Here is a 21,774-nt window from a genome sequence, read left to right on the forward strand (position 1 = left end):
TTGTTAGTTTTCAGTGTGATTTTTTTCAATTTAGAAGGCACTGTTCTCACAAATACAAGGCAGCTAGTACTGGACAGCTGTACAGTTCACAGGGAGTGGGTAGAAGAGATTTTGTCTGTTGTTTCTGATTCCAGAGTTGCTCTGCTGGTTCTTGGGGAAAACACAAAAGGTCTTGTAGTTGCTTGACGATCTGACATCTACAGTTCTCTGAATTCCTCTTAACTGAATTGTATTTGGAGGACTGTGATTGAGGTGCCTTATTATTGACCATATGCTTTGGTGAATTTTCTCTGTTTTAATCATTTGGAGTCTCACAGCTGTGCTTTTCCATATGCCTGAACTTATCCTGTCTTCTGAAGAGTCTTTCCATGTTGGTCTATCTCCAAATTTGATATTTTTGTAGAATGAAGTTACAGATCTAATTGAAAAACATTTTCTGTATTGGAGTTAACTTAGAAAATACTGAGTTCAGATCTGTTTGGAATCCATCTCACAGCCTTGGAAGAAGGCTGCATTTTTCACCCTGTTTCCCACAGAATAAAGAACAGTGCCAGGAAGGACGAGTTGGTAGGCTGTGCTGTGGAAGCTTCTACTGCCTATGACAATATTATTGGTGCCATCAAGGCAGCAGAGCAGGCAGCCAACCAAGCTGGGAAAGCAGCTGACTCAGCTTTATCGGTAAGTATCCGTAAGTGGCCAAATCATGGTAAACTTGTTACAACTGGAGTTTTATTTTCTTTTACTATCTCAGAGGCCCCAGAATCAATCGCCCATGTGTCTTGGAATGCTTTCTTTTTCTGTGACCTTTTATATGAGTTGCTGTTCTGCATGTTGATTAATTAGTCTTGGCTCAGCACTAACCAGGCTAATTACTGCCTTCTGGTGGGACTGCCCGTATGAGTACTGACCGTTACTTTCAGTGCAAAATACAGAGATCTTACAAGGCAAGCCCTGTAATCACTGCAGGTGATTTCAGGTATTCTCTTTTACTCTGCACTACTAATACCCACAAGCTTTTCAGCAGAGATATAACATCCAACAGCTATATGCTAGTAATTTCCTCCTAATGCCCTAAAATCCATGTGAATATTGCTAAAGACCAAGGTTGTAGTATGCTTGAATTAACCTGGGTAGTTGTTGCTAAAGGTTATGTTCTTCAGATGAGATCTCAGTAGAGTTGGGGGTTCTTTAAATTGGATTGGACTCTCTCTTTTTAAGTTTTAATGTAATTATCAAGTGATCTTACAGTACCATGCTTGTATTGTCAGACTGTGAAAAGAGAAGACCTATCAGGAAAAGCTGCAAGGTTAAAAACTGAGAGCAGTGCACTCATGGACCAAGCACAGGAGACCAAAAGGACATTGCAAGGTACTAAGAAAGAAAGTGGTACTAGAAATATTGACACAGCATGAGAAACTTTCCTTGAACCATAAATTTTCACATCTCAGCAAAGCCCTTCAGCACTCATTCAACGAAAAAGTGTGACTTCCATTACAGTGGGACTTTTTGTCATGGTTATTTCCCATGGCAAAAAGGCAAGAAAGTAGATTTCTGGCATCTGCTATGCTATACAGCTTTGCAGTCCTCCTGTCCAGCAAATTTTTTGCCTTGTACTTGTTTTGCAGTGGACTCAATGCTCAGTGGCAGCATGGGCTGTGTAAGAGTGTAGACAAGTGCTGCAACACCATCTGTCCAACAGAAAATTGATATTTTTCTTTGAAATTCTCATGGGGCTTTCACTGTTTTGCAGCTATTGGTCCTAACCTCGAAGACCTAAAGCAAAGACTTGATGTCGCTGATGGAAAGGCGAATACACTGAAAATTGATCTTATCACTGCTCAAAACAATCTCAACGGGATAAACAGAGGTTTGTTACTTAGGGATCACTTCTGGCCTGCCCCTTTCATCTGTTACTGTAAGAATTTGCATGTTCATTTCTGTGTGTTTCAGGTGACATTGACAGCATCATCACCAGTGCAAGGAACATGGCAGAAAATGCCAACTCTGTCACCAATAGTGTGTTGGGTGAACTGGTCCCAATTGAAGCAGAAGTGGAAAGAATTAAGAGTAACTATGGAAGCACACAGAGTGCCAGCTTCAATAAAGCACTGATGGAAGCAAACAATTCAGGTATTGCAGGTGCTGTGTGGGACCTGCCATCACTGTAATGGTGAACATGGCCAGTTTGCAGCAGAAGCTTTAATCACTCAAAAGTTAGCCACGTACCCTAAACTAGTATTCTGAACTTCTTTTATGGCCAGTAGAAAGGGACAGGAACAGCAGAAAGTGACTCAGGCCACTCTGTGGTATGTGTTAAAAGCTAGTGCCATGACTAGTCTCTAAAGATTTGGAGGTCAGTGACTCATGGGGGACCTCAGGGGTCAATACTGCGTCTGATCCTGTTCAATATCTTTATTAATGATCTGGATGATGAGGCAGAGTGTGCCTCAGCACGTCTGCTCCTGACACTGAACTGGAACAGTGGCTGATACACCAGAGGGTCATGCTGCCATCCAGACAAACCTCAACAGGCTGTGGAAATAAACTGCCAGGAGCCTCATGAAGTGCAACAAAGAGAAGTCCTGCACCTGAGGAGAAATAAATCCATGTGCCAGTATAGGCTGAGCAGGTGGCCAAGCTGGAAAAAAACTTTGTAGAAAAGGACCTGGGGGTCTTGGTGGGCACGAAGTTGAAGATGAGCCTGCATTGTGCCCCTGGGGTAAAAGGTTGAAACACAGGAGATTCAGTCTGAACATGACAAAACAGTTCTTTTACTGTGAGGGTGATTGAGTACTAGCACAGGTTGCCCAGAGAGGTTGTGTAGTCTCATCCTCAGGAATATTCAGAAGCCTGCCTAGACACAGTTCTGGGCTACTGCACCTAACTGGCCCTGCTTGAACACAGGGGTTGGAGACTAGGTCCTCCAGAGATTCCTTCCAATCTCAGTTGCTCTGTGATTACGTGATTTTCTACTGCAATAGCTAGAGAAGTGCCCTAGACAATTACCTTAGGCTACATGTCTGTTAACTGAAATTAAGTGAAAAGAATTGCACAGAGCCAGTGCTGAATACAAAATAAGGGACAATCACATTCCCAAACAACTTCATTTTACATCTTTTCAGCAGCTTTATCTGATAAAGTCAAGTAAGAAGAAAACATTTTAAATAATATAAATACAAGAGCTAGTCCTGCATGGTATTGCAGGGTTGTAAATCATCCCTGCAGTTACAAAACTGGTTTATAAGTCAAATTTAGAAAAACAAAAGGTCTGGATTTCATTTTATTTGCCTTCTGCATAATTGGGTTGAAGTCTGTAAATACTTTCAGGGTGGGTTTTTTTGTTTTGGTTTTGGCTTTTTGCAGCCACAGGAGATGAGACATTGTTTCCTGTTATAACAAAAGTTGAAATTCTCATCATATTTTCTTTTCTCTGAAATAAACCTGGCCAGATACTCTAAGACTCACTACTAAACTGTGCTGATTAGCAACCTTGACACAAGAATATAATTCATGCCCTACTCAGGCCAGCAGTGTGCCTACCCCATTATTCACTCTCTGACAGTGGCTATAGGAGATGCTATGAGCCTGAGTCCTATCTGCTCTCCTTTATCCTCATTCTCCCCTAGCATCCACAGCCACTGGGTAATAATGTCAGAGACCACATCACTGTTCTGTTTAATACTTTTTTTCTGGACCTTTACCTAAGACATTTTTGAAAGTGCTGGTTCTGACTGCTTCTGCAAATACCTTTGGCCAAAAATTTCAGGAGTACAATAACTTCCGTATAAACTGCTATTTTTAGTGGGAGCTTCCTAATATTGTAGGACCAGTCAAAACTGTTTTGTCATTACCCTGTCCACTGCTTTTCTGATACTTGTGTAATGATACCATATTTTTGCATCTTGTTTTCCTCCTCCTTTTTGATATCAATGATTTGCTTTCTTTCATTGCAGTAAAAAATTTGACTAACCAACTTCCAGATCTGTTCAGCAAGATCAAGAGTATCAACCAACAGCTGATGCCAATAAGCAACATCTCTGAGAACATAGATCGCATAAGAGAGCTGATTCAGCAGGCAAGAGATGCTGCAAATAAGGTCTGTCCTGAGCATTGCAATCATGCTTGACCTCAGTGGTTTGGATGCACGACAGTACTTTTGTTCCTCTTTCTAAATAATTCTGTTTCAATGTGTGTGAAAGACCAGATATAAATTTAATTCAACAGCACTACCCAGCAACTGAAGTAACTGTGGTGATGGGGAGCATAATAATTCATGCATAAAAATGACAGGATGCAGTAGCATCCTGCTACATCTTTCTCCCATTAGTTTTTTCCCCCAGGGCATCTCTGTAATACTTATTTGTACAGCAGCCTCTTGCCTTCCAAGGTACATTGTGGTGGCTTTGGCAGCAGGGACAGAGTTGGCTCTGCTGCTTAGAGACAGGGCTCTCCACCCATGCGTGGTCAATTGAAAGCTGATGCTGCATAAGAAGTTGTGCAGCCCTGCTACTCCAGCTGCTCCAGAATGTTAGAAGCTGGCTACTGGCACCTTATTAGACTGCCCTTTCTCATTTAAGGAACTGCTGTAGTTGCTGAAGTGATAGTGTGGTCTCAGGTACTAAGAACCATCCCTGAAACCATCACAAATAGCTGGGATTTACAGTGAATAAGAGGAATCTGTGATCATGGTGTATTTAGCTGTAATAGAATGTGTCTTTATAATATCAGAGGTGCATTGTAATTTCCAACAGTCAAGTCCAGCTAAGTGAAGCACCAGGATGTGTATGTAGACATCTAAATAATTCACAGACTTGCTCTTCAGAGCTGCAGGGCACATCCTTCCCTGTCTGTGTACTGAAGGTAACAGTTACTTGACAGAGACACAGTAAGGGTTGATTAATTGATGTCTGGAACAAAAAAGTGCTGTGCTAAGTATTGATAATACAGACTACTTCATTATCCACTCTGTTTCCTAATTATTTTGTTTGGTAGGATCAGAGTCCAAATCTGTGGTAATTAACGGCTGGAACATGACTAGGATGTGTAATGGGTTACTTTGCAATTAAGCACACTAGTGAAACAGGAGTAGTAGCAATAGTTAATTGTAACATACTCAACTTTGGTTTTCTTAACAGGTTGCTATTCCTATGAGGTTCAATGGCAGCTCTGGTGTAGAAGTTCGACCTCCAAGCAACCTTGAAGATCTAAAGGGCTATACTTCACTTTCCTTATTTATCCAAAGACCTCAGCGAAGATCAGACACCCAGCAGAGGGCAAATAGGTTTGTCCTGTACCTGGGTAATAAAAATGTAGGTATATTTTGGTATTTAATCTGATTTTAAGACCAGAGACATCATGTTTTGAGAAAAGGATGGGAAGTGATCTATTCTGACTGAAGTTTGTAGCTACTATTGGCCTATTTCTTTAAAGTTGCATTTAAATAGTGGTAGAAATGTTGTGTTCATTCCTTCCCTGACAAAGTAAATAACAAGTGGCTGAGTCCTTTGATGCTTTCCTCTTTTGCTCCTTTGGAAGTTACTTCTCCATCTTGGATACCATCATACATTCTTATCAGACCTGTCAGTTTTTGCAGCAGTCAGCACAAACTCAGCCCAACTCCTGCCTCAGAGCTGTGACTCTTTTCACAATATAAGTCACTCTGAATTTCTCTGTTGGTTTAAAAAAAAAAAAGTGATGATTCCAGGATTCCAGTTTTAAAATTCAGCCCCTCAGCTCTTAATATTTTTGTCTTCTGAATATGCAGAATAATGCAGACCTGCTTGTGCATTCAGGTTTGCTCAATCACCATCAAACATTTAAAAAAATTCCTGCATGTGATTTCTAGTCTCGTTCTTTGACAGCCGCTGTAACTGTAGTAAGCCTTGTACCTACATAGAAAGCTGTTTAGAGGTATTTGTTCTACACTGGATTTCATCTTTTTTATCCTCCGAATAACTAGCCAGGCCATCCATTGAAAGGATTTTAATGGTTACTTCTGAAATACAGTATCTTGAAGAAATAAAATGTGATTTTTTGGTGAAAATGACTGCTCCCAGTCACCTCAGTAGGAACCATTGTCCTTCACTGCATATTGTTCTGAACATCCTTTTTATGTCACAGATGTTGACTCTAATTCTTAGTAAAGGTGTCATGTTTTCATAGCTTTAGCTGGGAGATGTTACAAGAAAAATATTTTAGATATTTTGTTACAAAAACAAAAAGTCACACACGACTTTTTAATAACTATATTCATTGAATCAGTGCAACGTATAGGATTACAGCTTCTTCTTCCCAGAACTGATAAACTTAATTCTCATCATTAGGTGGGCGGATTTTTTATGACTCATGCACAGCATGATGATGTCTCTGAGGAAGTGCTGCTGTATTTTGCCCTAATTATAATTAATCATTTATTAATTATTATTTACTTGCTATTTTTAGGCTTCCAAGGACTACATTGGTATGGCTGTGAAAGATGGTTACCTTACTTGTGTCTATAACCTGGGAGGTGGTGATGGGGAAGTGAGAGTGCAGTCATTGGTGACTCAAAGCAACCCTGAGGAAGCTGTTATGGATCAAGTTACATTTGAAAGGTATAAGACCCACAGTGTACAACAATCTTCTTTAAAACCTGCTAGCAACATCTTTTATTAGCGTGATGTGATATTCTGCCTGTGTGTTTTGGTTTTAGGATTTACCAGTATGCAAAGCTGAAGTACATCAAAGCAGCAACATCAATTTCTCCAGGTTATGAAAGCCCTAGGAGTGCAAGCAGTGGAGACAGTGACATGCTCCTCAATCTTGATCCCAGCAGTGTTGTCTTTTATGTTGGAGGATACCCACCTGATTTTAGGGTACAGAGTTTCTTAGTGTTTTAAAAAGATTTTGTGTTAATCATCCCATTGTTCTTACAAGTAAAGATTGGACTTAGCAGTCTTTCAAAAGCATGTGAAAAAGTTTATCTATGTCAGTAGGAATAGATGAGATGCAAGGAGATGCTACTTCCTACAGAATCTGCGTGGCTTGTGCCATGCTAGAGCTCAAAGAAGGGAACATGATGATATTTCATTGCCAAGGAAAGCATGAAACCTGTCCAGCCCTGCTAAATACTGTTCCCAATCCACGTGACTCTACTTCAAATTGCACTACACCTAGGGTCATATCAGATAATTTGGATATTATATACAAGCATGTAGTATCTTTTTTTACATATTTAAAATGTCATATTCTCTGTCTTAATAATAGTTGCAGGAAGTCTTAGCAGTTAGATAGCAATGTCAAATTTTGTTAGCTGATGTTGATGAATTGGTTTTAATAGCACTGTTTTGCAGCCTCCAGATAATCTCAACTATCCTCGTTATGAAGGCTGCATTGAATTAAACAGCCTAAATGAGCATATTGTCAGCCTTTACAACTTCAAGAGGACTTTTAATCTCAACACCACTGAAGTGCAACCCTGCAGAAGGTATGATATGAACACAGAAGTGTTTCACAGTTCTGTGATTTTATCGCTGTGAATTCTTGTCTTTCACATCCAGAAGAATTACTACTGTAGCTAAATTGGTGATTTTTTCTAACTCCTGGTCATTATTGCATTTCTTAGAGAAAATCCTCAGTAATGACACGATTCATGTCTATGGCAATCTCAGTCTGTTTAAATTTAAGTGTTATAAAATCCAGACACAATTTGTAGACTAATGTGTTCATCTACTTTATAATATAAATATTACATTAAGTTAAAAAAATACAGTCATTAATGTTTCCTCTCTAAAGACCATTTGTGATTTTGACAGAAGCCAGTGGAAGGTTTTCTCTCTTGGTGTAGATCAGAATTTGGCCCTATACCAAACGCTTTAACTTAAGCTTTTTTAAAATTATAATGGCAGTAAGTCCATGTGGTAGAAGTTTTTGCTGACATATATTCACACCTATGACATTGAATCATTACAGGTATAAAGAGGAGACTGACCAAAGCTATTTTGAGGGCACTGGTTATGCCAGTGTCACAGTGGGAGAAAGAAGTGGCGAACGAGTACGGTACGAGCAGACAATTGAGACAACTGCAGATGAAGGCATTGTGTTTTTTGCAGCAAATGGGGTAATGTGTGAAATGCTTCTGTCTGTTCTGTAGTGCAAGAACATCTTAAAAATATTACTTATTAAAGAACATGTTAGATATAGTAATAACTGTAAGGAAATAAAATGTTAAGTCTTAATAAAGGTGTCTTAAAAATGTTGTTTTCATCTGTGTGGAAAATGAGTAGATATTGCTGTGTGTTTAATGTCATATGGTTTAGTCTTAGGTAGTTGTGCAAGAAACAGGGAGTTGGACATATGGGTCCCTTCCAGCTTGAGATATTCAGTGATTCTACCATGGTTGCCGAATACTCACTTTGTCAAGGCTGAGTAAAAAATCATTCCAAGAAGCTCCTCCCTTAGGCCATGCAGAAAATTCAGAATTGGGGGCAGGAAAGGAGGAATGTAATTGGGATTAAACCAACGTTGGAATATTGAAATTCTCCAAAACTGGAAGTGCACTCTTTCCAAATCTAGATCTGTGTGGAAACAGAATAAGAAGGAATATAGGAAGTGACATGATGACTGATACCTGTAAAGATGCTCAAAACCACAGTGCTGCTACTTATTTAAGAATCTTGTAAGCATATTTGCAATCACTGGATGATTTTTGAAATTCTGGATAATTTTTCAATGCTGTAAAAAGTCAGTATACATTTGGAATGACACAAAGTCTTTTAGAGATTTGGAGCTGATACCAGATCTGTTTATAATAGTTTAAAGTAATTATGATTGATTAGTATAAGTTTTAGGCTTTGTGTTATCCTTTCCCTGAAAAGCTTTCTAGAAGCAGCTAGATAGCTTCATTAAAATTACTCTTCTGACAGTGAAATATATATCTGAAGTTGTGGCAGTTTAATTGTGTTGGTGGTTTTTGTTTTTTTTTTTTTTATTGCAGGATCAGTTCATCAGTGTGCTCATTAGAAATGGTCATACAGTTTTTAGATACAAACTTGACTCTGAAACTCCAGAAGAAGTAGAAGCCAAAAAAACTGTAAATGATGGAACATATCAACAAGTATGTAATTTTAAAGAATCAAGGGATCATTATTTATAAAAATACACATTAACTGAAACTGTTAATAATTAAGTTAATAATTTAGTTAATAAATTAACTAAACTGTTGTAAAGTTTAGTTGTGGAGTTTTCCTTCTGTGTGAGGAAATCAAGTCACTGGGGACTAGTTTGGAGATGTGAAAATTAATCTTTCTCTCGTCCTGCTTTAATGTGAATGGTTAAGTTTTAACAGTGAAACCACCAAAGGAAAAATTTTGTCAGAGCAATGCTTTACATAAAGATAGCTGTGTAGGTTGCAATTGTTTGCATTAGTTCCATACTTAGATTAGCGTTTTCACCACCAAAGGGTTTATTTCTTCAGGATGGGCTGATCTTTGTAGAGATTACTCTTTTGCAGTCTTTGTTGTTGCTTGTCTCCTTAGCTTCAGTCCAGCTCTTTTGTAGCACTACTAGAGTGAAATCATAAAGGCATTGTTAAAAACCTTTGATTTCCTTGTTGGTTAGTTCTCCCTTTTCCCCTTAATATATTTCCAACTATATCATGTAAACTGCAGGGTCTGCTAGGAATCTTTATGCTCTATTGGGTTAAGTTACCTTCAGCCAGCTGACTGACTTAGTTTTTGTATCAGGCAGCAGCTTCTAAATCTTCAGCTGCAAAGACAAGACAGTATCTGAATCTTAGGTGATATGTGTTTTTAGGGCAATCTTTCAGACGAAAATAAAACCTCACCTTGTTTTTGGATAATTGAACATTTTCCTTGCTTTGACTAAATGCCCAAAGTTTGCAAAGTACCTTTGAACTACTGCAGTTGTCCTTGATTTAAGTCACTAGTAAACAAGAGGAGGGGGAAAAAACCATCACTGTGTCCTGCTCTGTAGGGGTACTTTTAATCAGGTAAATGATTTTTGTTCCTGCCAAGTGAAGTGGTTCTCATTATTCATGTATTTCAGATTAATTTGGTGCTTGACCGAAAAAACAAAATTGTGTATGTTAGTCCTGGTATTAGAGCCAACATACAAGTCTTCAATTTCACTGAGTACTACCTAGGTGGAGTTCCATCTTTTCTACGGGAACAGTGAGTAACTGTAAAAAGACTGTAATATACTGGCTTTGTCAGGAAACTCCATCTAAACTCTTTCCTTACACAATTTCTTTCACACTCTCTATTGACTATCTAATGTGACATAAAAAAACAAGTGTATAATACATGTTCATAATCCATGATTTTTGGCTAATGGTGAGATCTTTGTTGTAGCTTATCTTAAAGGCTGGGTTTGATTAGCATGAGTATGTGTACACAAGAAATATTGCTCTTGTTCTCTTTTTCTATTTCTTATATTGTCAGCATTTATAGGTTACTGTAGTGGTGTATGCTTTGAAATGCCAGGCTACCAAACACTTTTTCATTCCCCTCCCTGAAACCAGGTTTAATATATCCACACCTCCATTCCGCGGCTGCATGAAGAATGTGAAAAACCCAAGCACTGCATCTGTTGTCTTTGATAAGACTTTTGGTGTCAGCAAGAAATGTTCAGATGACTGGAAGGTAACTAATACATTACCTCAAAAACTTCTGCTGGAGTTCACAGACTGGTTTGTCTATAAATCCTGGACCATTATGTTTTGCTTAGGTCAAAAATTATATTTGGTTAACTTGTATGGCAGTAAAAGAACCTGGATTGGGCGTGAAGATGGAGAAACAAAACAGACACAGGCCCTATTGTTATAGCTTGTTACAGAGCATAGTCCACCCTCTTATTTAATACTGTTTACAATAAGTTATTCATATTTACCATGTAAGCTTGTTGGCTTCCAGTTGCTCTTATAAATTAGGCTGGAATACTTAATACTGCTCTGTATCTTTCCTCCTGCCAAGGTGTTTACGCTTCCTCATTAAATGACCTCTCAACCTTTTTTCTTAAAAGATCTTAACAGACTACTTCAAAGTCTCTCATTCTGAGGCTCCATTCATCTGGTTGTTTTGTAATTATTTTATGTGCATCCTTGAGTTTTGCCATGTTCTTTTTAAAATTGGACAAAATGACATTTCAGTGCTGGCTTAACTAGTGCTGCATGGAGAGATGAAAACTATTCGTCTGCTTCTACTAACTGCTGCTTACATGGTGCACGATCTCATTTGCCTTTTTTACAACAGTATTGCACTGAAAGTTTGTGCTTATTTTCTTTTACTTGTGGCATCTAAACCTTTCACAGAGCGATTTCTTCACAGACTACCTTTGCAGAGGATCTCATCTTCATTCTCTGTATCTTCTCATGTATTAAAAAGTGTCCCATGACTCACACAGTTTCAATTATGTAGCTCATCTGCACAGCTTCATAGTTATTAACTATTCTTCCAGCTACTCAGTTTTGTGTCCTCAAATGTGAAAACTTTCAAAACCACAGTAGCTAGAGATGAGCAGCTCATTATTCTCAGCAAGCTTCCTCTCTCTTTTTAGAGTTTCTCAGACCATAGTTAATGCTGGTGAAGCCAACTCTGACAGTCTGTTCTGTACTGAAATAATGGTTTCTGAGGTTTGCCTTGTGCTTGGTTTTGACTGGAGCTGATCACAATTATGTTGAGTGGGGCAGCTGTTGTCTCATATCGGCATTTCTTCTGATTAAGAGGAAAATCACTGAAATCATTATTTTTTTTCTCTTTCAGCTTGTGAGATCTGCAGCTTTCTCCAAGGATGGAACTCTGAGCCTTAGTGCAGCAGATTTCCCATTTCCAAAGGATTTCCAAGTGGGCTTTGGCTTTCAGACAACAGCTTCCACTGGAACACTCTTAAATTACAACCTACGGGTATGAAACACATAGAACTTAGCATATGTTATGGGTTTTATCTGTGAATCAGTCAGTTTGTATCACAAATCTCATGTAGATTCCTGTATTTTAAGGTAAGAAATGCCTTTTTTGCGTGTGGCATCATTCATGTCATAGGTCAGAGAAATGCATTCTTGCAGTTTCTTCACATGGCCAGCAAGTAGTTTGATGAGTACCTGAGCTTTGAACTAGAGCCTTCCGAAGAGCAGCTCACACACCTGATACCACCATCCCACTAAGAAAACTGTTGTTTAATTGGCTGGAAATTTTCTCAAGTCAAAATGGCACTCTGCCCACACAGAAATGTTACCATGTCCAAATAGGCAGAGGAAAGGGACTGGTTCTGGCTATGATCCCTCAGAAAGCAGGGAAGTTTAAGTAGAACCCCATTCTGGCTGGCTGGAGGAGCTAAGAAGTGAGTGCACACCAGGTATTTGAGAAGTGAAGACCTGGCTCCTCTGCTTTTTGTAAAAATAAGCAAGTATTTTAAATAAATGTTTCCTATTCAGAGTGCAGAGGTATTTTGAAATGGAAGCTGTGCTCATCATGCAGAACTTGGTACACATCTGGTGCTAGATGACTGGGAAACGCAGTTCTAGTGTAAGAAAATTTGTTGCCTACTGGCACCCACTGAGAGCTCTATTAATGTCAGTTGCAAGAGCTAAAGGCTTTTGCATTTATTTAGCTGATCATTTTGTGGGATTTTTTTTGTAGCCTGATGTTCTTTCCATCTTTCTGAGTCCTGGCTCTGTAACTGCAAAGATACGAGATAAGGAAATTAAACTGGAAAAAAAATATGAAGATGGGTCAATGCATTATGTGACAGTAATAAAAATAGGCAACAGGTGAGTCCAGTTCTTCATCCAGTTCTTATATGTTGTGGTCGGAGAAAGGAAATTCAAATTTTATGGGATTAATTCTTTGGATAAACAGCTTAAAATTGTCTCTTCTAGCAGAAGATATCTAAATAATGAAGGGAAAGGAGATTTTTGTTCTATGAATGTGCATGCTCATACCTGGGATGTTTCAGCTGTACCCTACTATGCTTTTCTTTTATAGGTTGTGTGAGTTTTCACTGCTTGTCTAGCTGGAGCTTTGGAGTCTTTGGAGCTCTTCCCCTTCCCATAACCTTCATGTGTGTCCCCTGTAAAGGACCAGGGAAGAGGCAAATGCCGTGTCTGTTTTTTTAATAATGATCTGTTATGCAGATACTAGATGTTAGAAGAGACAATTTACTGAAAAGCTCCTAAATCATACTGATTGCTGTGTAATGCATGAAATTACATAAGTGCTAGCTGAAGGGGAAAGTTTTGAATTGTTGGCTATAACTTTGGGCGATCATAACTTAATACTGCTCGTTTCATTTTGACACAAAGAATTAAATCCTGTCCCATAGTTGACAATGAGAGCTTTTTTATGAGTTTCAGTTGCTCCAGGATTTCAATGTAGGACTGAAGTATGAACTTCAACTCTTGCTCATTATCTAACATGAAAAAGCAGAGCAATTGCACAGCAGTCAATAAGCACATACTGAAAAAGTCCCAGAAGTAAGCTAATGAAGCTTTAGCATAACCACAATGTAACAAAGAAACACATCTATCAAATGGTTCTTTTATATATATATATATTTAATTTAGTTTCCTTATTATTTCTTTATATATCGTGCTTATTTTCATTCACTTTTTTCAGAGTACATATGATGGTTGATGATGAGTCAGAAGCAATTGACTCTCCCAGGTCATCCAACTCACAGGAATCAAACAGACCTATAAAATTTGGTGGAGATAATTTTGAAGGTTGCATCTCAAACATCTTTATTGAAAGGTATTTGGCCTAGAAAGAATTATGTTTTGTGCATTTTGGCCTGCTCTCCTTCTTAAATCATATTAAAATTACATTTTGCTAAAATGCTTTTCTTCTACTTGTGTGAAGCCTTCATGAATGCATAACTTTGCTGCCCTCAAATACTCTTTCATTCAGGCATATTATACATGGGATTCAGTTATAATTAAATCTGCTGTTCAGATGTAAAGGAATTTTAATCTAAATCATACCTGTTTAGCAGTCTGTTAGCCAAAGAATGAACTCTGCAGAGTGAATTGGATATGTCCCAACAAGGCATCCAAAAAGATTTGCTAAATTGTCTTGTTATAGCTCCCCAGGGAACCAGGTGGTGAAAGGAGAAAAGCTACTGAGAGAATCAAAACAGTTACACAAACAAGTGAGACCATATGTGTAGAAATCATCTGCCTTATTTAGGCTGTCTCTTTTTTTCACGTGTTTGTCTGATTATTAGAGACACCTTACAGGCAAAATTTAGGAGAAAAAATATGCATAAATGTGTTTCCACAAGACAAGCATTCCATGAGTTGTAAATCATGTCCCAGTGGGACTTTGTGTTAGCTAAATTTTGATGAGTATTTATACATGTGTAGAGTTTTCAAAGAATAGTGTATTTTGATTTGATTGCCATACCACCACAGAATGGGTTGGACTGGAAGGCACCTTTAAAGATCCTCTAGTTTTAGCTCCCTTCAATGGGCAGGGACACCTTCCACTAGACCAGGCTGCTCAAACTATGTCTTCATTTAAAGCACTACAAGGCAATCAAGTGACACCAAGATGATTTTTCCCTTTTCTTTTATATACCTTTTATGTATCCTCAGTACTCCTAGCATGCATACTTGTAATTCCTTAAGTCTGATAACTCAGCATAGCCCTAGTAGTCTGTTAAGCCAGGAGACCAAACATCTTAAAGGCTTTGTAGTAGGAGGCTGGAAAGCCCCATGCTGTCTTGAGAAACCAAGGTCCCCTCTAGAACATATCCTCCAAACTAAGATTCTGCCCATGCAGGGGGGAATTCCTTGGATGGGGGAATATCACACCATTCATCCAAGCCTCCCATTGGGGTATCCTTGTTAGATATCCCAATTTGTAAGCTCTATGAATTGTAAATGTGATTTTATCATGTGTGTGCATTGCGGTGTGTCCCACCTTGGCGAAGTGGTGCACCATAAGGAACCTTATTAAAACCCCCTTATCCCTTAACCTTGTCTGGCTCTCAATTTTTTTAAGACCAGGAAAAGGCCTCAGAAGTAACCTATATATTAAACTTCCCATCAGAAAACAAATTTGGAAAGTTTTTGTGCCAGAATAGATGAAGAACAAATACTGTAGCTGGTCTGATGGAGTGAATGGAGAATGACCAGCATTAAATAAGTTCAGGTTCTACTCACAAATCTACCACTCTTCTCATAGAACCCCACAAGCAAGGAGCTTTGTAGCTTTTTTGTAGTTGTAAAGTTTTTTGTAATTTACTGATTAGATATGCTTTGTACAACTTAGAAAATTGTAGTATTGCTTAATATTTTTCTTTATACACAGAGTAAATTGGCTTTGACAGTCTTTCTGGTAATTTGGTTATAACACTAGAGGTGCACGTGAAGTTGTGACGGGCTTTGTCCCTCGACAAAACTCATTAGAACATCTTATTTAAGGAGAGAGTGAAGCAGAGCCTGATGATGTTACATTTTCTTGATTTGAAATTGGTTATGTATAATTACCAATCAAAGTTTTGCAGTCTGATTCAGAAATCTTAATCAAGGCTGCTGTCATTTTTTTCTCTTTTTTCAAGGGCCATATTTGTTTGTGTTTTTTAAATAGTTTTTAGCAAAAGTTACTTTGTTTAGAAAATATGAGAACAAAAATCAGAATTTCCTATAGCCAAAAAGAAATGAGCAGAACCAGGGAAAATATGATTTACAGCATTGAATGTACATTTTTTGTTGAAAAATAAAAATTGGTACTTTACTATTGGGTAAAAAATTGGTACTTCACTGGGAAATATATTTTGTGCAGAACACGTTTTTGCAATGTGTTTGTTGTTGATTACACTAAAGAAAAGGAATGCTGAGTCACAGCACTTACTGCTTTAAATCACAACAGGGCAGGTCAGCTCCCCGAGGTTCAAAATCTTGTTGCTAATACTGGCAAGACTGGCGTGTCCCTCGGAGCTTGCCAGGAATATGAAAACCTTGAACCAATGCTGCTGCAGGAATTTAAAAATCCTCTCAGACTTAAGATGCTCAAGGTATGCCTATTGTTACTGTCATCTTTGCTCCATTTTGATGCCCAGGCTTTCCATCATTTCTGGAACTGAGATTCAGATGTTCTTTCACTCCTTCCATCTCACATCTGAAGCAAGTTCTCACTGTGTTGGAGTTTCATGCTAAACCCACACCTGCTGAATGACAACAGCTTTTCTGTCTTTTAGGGAAGGCTGTTTACTGCCTTGGTTGGGAGGTCTTAAATGTATTCATTGAAGTGTTTCTATTTATGTGCACATACAATAAATGTTTCAATTCTGTCTTATGTGCACAGAATGAAAAATACCTTGATTATTTGAAAGCTGCTAACATGCAAAACCACACTATACCAGCTCCATTACATGACAGCAGTGAAGCATATCTCCTCGGAAGCAACCCCAACAGTTTCATATCCTACATGTTTTCTCCATTGTTATCTACAGACAGGTAATAAAAATGTTCTCTGTTCTTCTAGTACTTGAATTGTCAAAGCTGCTTGACTTTTAGGGTGCTGAGTGTAAGGATTTTCTTCTTGTTTATGTCTTGGGCCATAACAAAAAGTAGTTCTAAAAGTTCAGGCTTTTTTTTCCTGTGCAAACATTTACCTAAACTGAGTAGATTGAATGGGACATGGTGGACAATTACAGTGCATATTCATGCCTGTTCCTAAGCCTGAATGTGTTAAGTTTCATTCACATTCAGAAACACAGTGTATAATGCCGTGATTCCACCCAAATGCTATTCTGCATTTCACAAATGGAGTTTCACTAGAGAACAGAAAAGATACAGCAACTAACAAAATACATCTATACTGCAATATGCTTACTTTCCACTACAGGTTACATTTCTCTGTAGATGTACGGACTCGATCATCAAGAGGATTAATAGTTTTCATGGAGGAAAGCTCTGAGGACTCTTATATGGCTCTCCACATTTCAAAAGGACGTTTTGTCTTTTCACTTGGCTCTGGAGAAAAACAAATCAAAGTCAAAACCAATATTAAATACAATGATGGGCAATGGCACACTGTAAGTAGTATGGAACCACAGTGATAACTAGCATTCAGCAGGCACAGCTTGTTGCCTTTTTAAGAGAATAGAAACTCAGTTTTGGTCATCAGAAATTAATTCCTATGCCTGAAAGTTCATGTGGTTGACAGGTCTCTGAGAGATCTTATTGAGACTGATCGCTCCAGGATGTTATTTTCAGTTTAAATGTTTTAACAACGTGATATTTAATTTAAAGACAAAGAAAATCTGCAATGGCTTTTGTTGGCCTTTGGGTTTTTTATTCTGTTACGTTTGCCTCCTGGAAAGGTGGTCTTCAGCACAGATGGGAAGAACGCCCGCCTTGTTGTTGATGGTCTAAGGGCCCAGCACAGAAAATTGGCAACAAATTCTGCTATCAACATTAGGCCACCAGTGTATGTAGGAAGGCTGCCACCACTGAAGAGACAGGTAAATAATTGACAAATCCACCCACACACACTCCCCATGCTGCACTAATTACATGGGAAAGTCTTTAATACGCAGGATTTCCGTGCTGAAAAGCTTTGGGGAGGATTTCCAAGGGCCGCGTGACTGGTGTTTGCAGTGGTTCATTACAGATCTTTTTCCTCACCTGTTCACACAGCCTGCACCTCTACCCGTATTTTCAATACGTTGCTGAGACACTGATGACAACCATGTACTCTTTTCATTTTTATTCCTTAAAAATAGAGAAGACCAAAGTCACATTTTTAATTCACATTTTAAATACCATCTTTCTGCAGAATATTTACCTCAGTGGACTAAGCAATAATCAGTAGAAAAGCAAAAGAATCATCTCATTAAGGAGTTATGGATGTAGAACTGGATTTGAATCTGAAATACATGCAGTTTCTATTTTAAAAAGGGGACAGTTAATGATCCAGGGTATTTTACAAAATTAGATTTAAATAAACAGACTTAGGAAGGGAAGGGTTGCTTCAGGGATTTCACTATTCCTCTTGCATTGTCTTTTTGACACATCATTGGGAAGTATCTCTTTTACAAGCAGGAGTCATGTTAATTCAAAATCAACTCTTACTGGGTTTCAAGCACTTCTTTAGAATTTTGGAATACCTTTTCACTGCATCAAATATGGGCGCTAGGTGCCTTTAGTGCCTGTTGGCTTTCTATAGTCCAAGAGTCCAAAAGAACCAATGTTTAGTATTATTGCTAAAAAAAAAAAAAAGCCATAATGCTTCAGTATTCATGTATTCATGTTTTGAAATATGCTTTCAGAATATGGCAATGAAGAGTTTCAAGGGTTGCCTGAGGAATTTTAAGATGAATGGGAAAACCATGAATGCACCTCAACAAAAAAATGGCGTACTTCCATGTCTAGATGTTCCCATGGACACAGGGATTTACTTCTTTAATGAAGGAGGATATATCACCATTGGTAAGCTGTGTAGAGATTATGGTACATGGAATTGTCTAAAGCTTGTAGGTATATGGGTTAGTTGTTTTTATGTGGTTTTCTAATTATTTCCACCTATTATCATCCCTCTCCCCACTGTTTAATTCTCCACAGGTAATTTGCTCATGGGTTTGGATTTCAGGATTATATTTACCGTTCGACCAAGGAGTTCAGCTGGTGTACTCCTCCATGCTGGAAGCAAGCAAGACAACTACTTGACTGTTTACATGAAGGGAGGGAAGGTGGGTACAGACTGTGTCCATTCCAGCTGTATTGCCCTCATTCAGCAGGGGGAATTCTGACCTTCCCCTGTTGCTCCTGTTCTTTGTCACAGTAGCTTAACAAGTAACTTCTTTACAGGTGATTGCTGCTGGAAATAGTGATGCTGGAGAATTCCAGGCATCAGTCACACCTAAGAAACCTCTGTCTGATAGACAGTGGCATACCATTGCAGGTACATTGTACATGCCATTTCTTTTGAAGCTTTGAAGGGATGGTGGGCACAGAGCACTGCAGCTCCAAATTTTTATTAATCATTTCACATCAGTTTAGTCTGAGAATACTCTTTAAAACAATGTGTCTTGTGTTAATTAAAGGCTTTATATAAGTTTTTTTTTGGTAGGCTCTGTTAAGCCCCAGACCTGGGTTTGTCAGTCTGACTCTGAATTAAAAGAAAATCTGTTTTTTTCTGTGCCTTAAATTTCAAGAAAGATGCTATTTAAAAATAGTGCCATATCTACCTGATTCTTTAATAGGGTTGAGAAAGAGTTCTCATTTACCTGCTTCTTTGCAGTCTCTCAGAAGGAGAACACAGTGCAGCTAGACGTGGGCACACAGAGTAACTATACCACTGTACTTCAACCCTCTCCTCCTAGACGTGTATATCAGCCACTCTACTTCGGCAGAATTCCAGGTAATATTATTGCTTCTTATTTTTTCATGTTTCTTCCTTTCCCAAACAAAGGTCCCATCCATTCATGCTCTCCTATATAATTTCCCCTCTTTTGAAAGCCTTGCCATAATGAATGTTCTTTAAAATAATTGTTATTAACTTGGTCTTTCCACTTTGTTTTTTGTAGCAAATTTGGACACCCCGTGGCTTCCAGTTGAAGACCCATTTTTTGGCTGTCTTCGGAATATTACCATCAATGACAAACATGTCTCCACCAGGAGAATTTCAGAGGTTCATGGTGAAGTGAATTTGCACGGGTGCCCAGAGAAGTAACTCTGCTGTTAGGGTTGTTGTGCACACATCGGGCTGTGTCTGCTGAAGAGCTGTGTGGATTCCTCTTTGCTGACCAGCATCAGGCTGCTTCTTCTGAACAGCCGGTGAGCAAATGCATCCTCTGGATGTGGACTGTGCCAAAGCAAACGAAATGTATTTGCTTTGACAAACTCCCTTTTAAATGTTATTGATTTCCAAGGTAATCCGTTGTGCCTTTTGAGATATATGCAGAAAATGTAATTGCATATACCCTACTGGGCCAAATTCTGCTCTCATTCACATCAGCAGAGACTTAAGCAACTCCAATGTCTTAATTTTGGAAATTTTCCTTAATGTTGGCCACCTTGAGAGCAAATTTGATCCATTAATATAAAGAATTTTATAAAAATAGAAATCTCTTTGGATTGTTGCTTATACAGAAATGTACATTGATGTTAAAAGTAATAATAATAATATAAATGGAGTTTGAAGCACTTTAAGGAGTGAAACTCTGGGGGTTTGTTACAAAGTTAGGAATTGTGGGACCAAATAAATGCAGTATGTTCCTAAAACCTTTCATTTTCTTGTTTGGTTGTTTTAACCATGTGGGTTTTTAATGTACATTTTAGAAGCTGCTAAATCCTGCTTGCTTTGTGCAAATATTTCTGTAGGTTTAAGATGCTGATTTGCCTGAATAAGCAGGTAGCCATCATCTCTGCATCTCTGGTCATCACAATTTGATTATCTAAAAATCTCAAAAAGAGGTTCATTTTTTTTTTGCAATCTTTAGAGACAGAGAGTCTCTTCCATAGGCAATATTTTTTCCTAATGAAATGAAGAAAAGTTTTATCAAGAATAGTAGCTGCATCTGCTACAATTATGTAGCACAAATTTCAGGACTAACCCAGCAAAACTGTTTTCTTCAACATTCAAATCTTTGTTTTGTACCTGATTGTGACCCACAGTGGAGGGCAGGGAACCCACTTTGCTTTATTCTTCTGAGAAGAGGGCTGGACTGTATAGACTTGACATGGCTTCTTTTTCCACTGCCATTCAGAATCAGCATTTTTATTTTTTTTTTTATCCCCAATGCCTGATGCCAACTCTCATTTGCAAAATGAAAAAATAAAAAAAAAAGAAAAAAATTTCTAAGGCTGGTCCTCAATATAGAGAGGCATGCAGATAAATTCTCCTTTACTCCTAATGCTCTACTTTCCACTGCCTTCTTCTCAATCTACAGCGTGTGTCCTCAGTGTGTTTGAAATGAGGTGCAAGCTGGACTAACAGAAGCAGATGCCAGATCAATAGCCCTTATGGCTTTGGTCATTATTCCCTTTGCAGCTTTGCAGAGTGGCAAAAGTGTCAGAAAGCTGTTCACACCAAATCTTGTGTTGCTTTCTCTTTTATGGCACCTCTTTCACTGGCAAATCTGTGTCCATGTAGAGGTTTCTGAAGTATAAAGCCAGTTTTGGTGGGAATGGGATGCATGCCAAGGCTCAGGGCTCAGAGGGAGCAAAGGATTGACATGTAACAGCAGAGCTGTCTCCTTATATGATACACAGTCTCCTGTACAGCAATCTGCCACATGGGACAGCAACAGCCATCATGGTGGAGGTGATGGGTTCAGAAGTAATTTCCTGTGGTAGCAACAACTGAATCCTTTCTATTTATAAAAGCTCAAATACTGCTCAAATACAGTTGACAAAAACTGTGAAAATACTCAATTCATTTACTGGCCTGAATTGACACTAACAGTTTCCAGAAGGAGAAAGGAAGAACAATTAAATTTTACGATGCAATTCTCTAGTAACCTTCCCTTATCTCATGCTCATCAGAGAGCACTGTGAGGCAGATTTTCCCAAGCCACAAAAAAAAGCCTTTTCATTCTTCTCTTACTGCCCTCAGTAAAACAAAGACAAAAACCATGGCAAAGATTTTTGTATCACAACCTGGAGCCAGTCCTGGATTTCAATTCCCTTCCATTTGATTTGATCAGAAGTAGTTTTAATGCTGACAAAAAGAAATGAAAAATGTATAAAGACTTGAGTAACTGTAAGATATATCGATGGTAAGTATTAATTCCAATATGATACTATTTTTGCACAACAAAAAAACAGAAAAG

The 21,774-nt window shown here is 38.4% G+C and overlaps 1 protein-coding gene across 1 annotated transcript in view; it reads left to right on the forward strand.

Moving 5' to 3' along the window:
- The window catches only part of LAMA3 (laminin subunit alpha 3), a 106,824-nt gene extending 86,595 nt beyond the window's left edge, over positions 1-20,229 (forward strand). The window contains exons 51-75 of the mRNA XM_053962534.1: positions 537-678; positions 1,269-1,368; positions 1,751-1,867; positions 1,951-2,130; positions 3,954-4,096; positions 5,136-5,309; positions 6,442-6,593; positions 6,692-6,854; positions 7,332-7,465; positions 7,951-8,098; positions 8,975-9,094; positions 10,045-10,169; positions 10,520-10,640; positions 11,760-11,900; positions 12,636-12,766; positions 13,611-13,745; positions 15,867-16,011; positions 16,302-16,453; positions 16,845-17,034; positions 17,323-17,463; positions 18,271-18,430; positions 18,563-18,690; positions 18,809-18,902; positions 19,242-19,361; positions 19,528-20,229. Of these exons, the coding sequence (XP_053818509.1) occupies positions 537-678; positions 1,269-1,368; positions 1,751-1,867; positions 1,951-2,130; positions 3,954-4,096; positions 5,136-5,309; positions 6,442-6,593; positions 6,692-6,854; positions 7,332-7,465; positions 7,951-8,098; positions 8,975-9,094; positions 10,045-10,169; positions 10,520-10,640; positions 11,760-11,900; positions 12,636-12,766; positions 13,611-13,745; positions 15,867-16,011; positions 16,302-16,453; positions 16,845-17,034; positions 17,323-17,463; positions 18,271-18,430; positions 18,563-18,690; positions 18,809-18,902; positions 19,242-19,361; positions 19,528-19,673 (3,502 nt within the window). The 3' untranslated portion in view covers positions 19,674-20,229. The remainder of the gene's footprint in view (positions 1-536; positions 679-1,268; positions 1,369-1,750; positions 1,868-1,950; positions 2,131-3,953; positions 4,097-5,135; positions 5,310-6,441; positions 6,594-6,691; positions 6,855-7,331; positions 7,466-7,950; positions 8,099-8,974; positions 9,095-10,044; positions 10,170-10,519; positions 10,641-11,759; positions 11,901-12,635; positions 12,767-13,610; positions 13,746-15,866; positions 16,012-16,301; positions 16,454-16,844; positions 17,035-17,322; positions 17,464-18,270; positions 18,431-18,562; positions 18,691-18,808; positions 18,903-19,241; positions 19,362-19,527) is intronic.
- The last annotated feature ends 1,545 nt before the right edge of the window (positions 20,230-21,774 follow it).

This window comes from Vidua chalybeata, chromosome 1 (assembly GCF_026979565.1).
Source record: "Vidua chalybeata isolate OUT-0048 chromosome 1, bVidCha1 merged haplotype, whole genome shotgun sequence".
Taxonomy (NCBI): domain Eukaryota; kingdom Metazoa; phylum Chordata; class Aves; order Passeriformes; family Viduidae; genus Vidua; species Vidua chalybeata.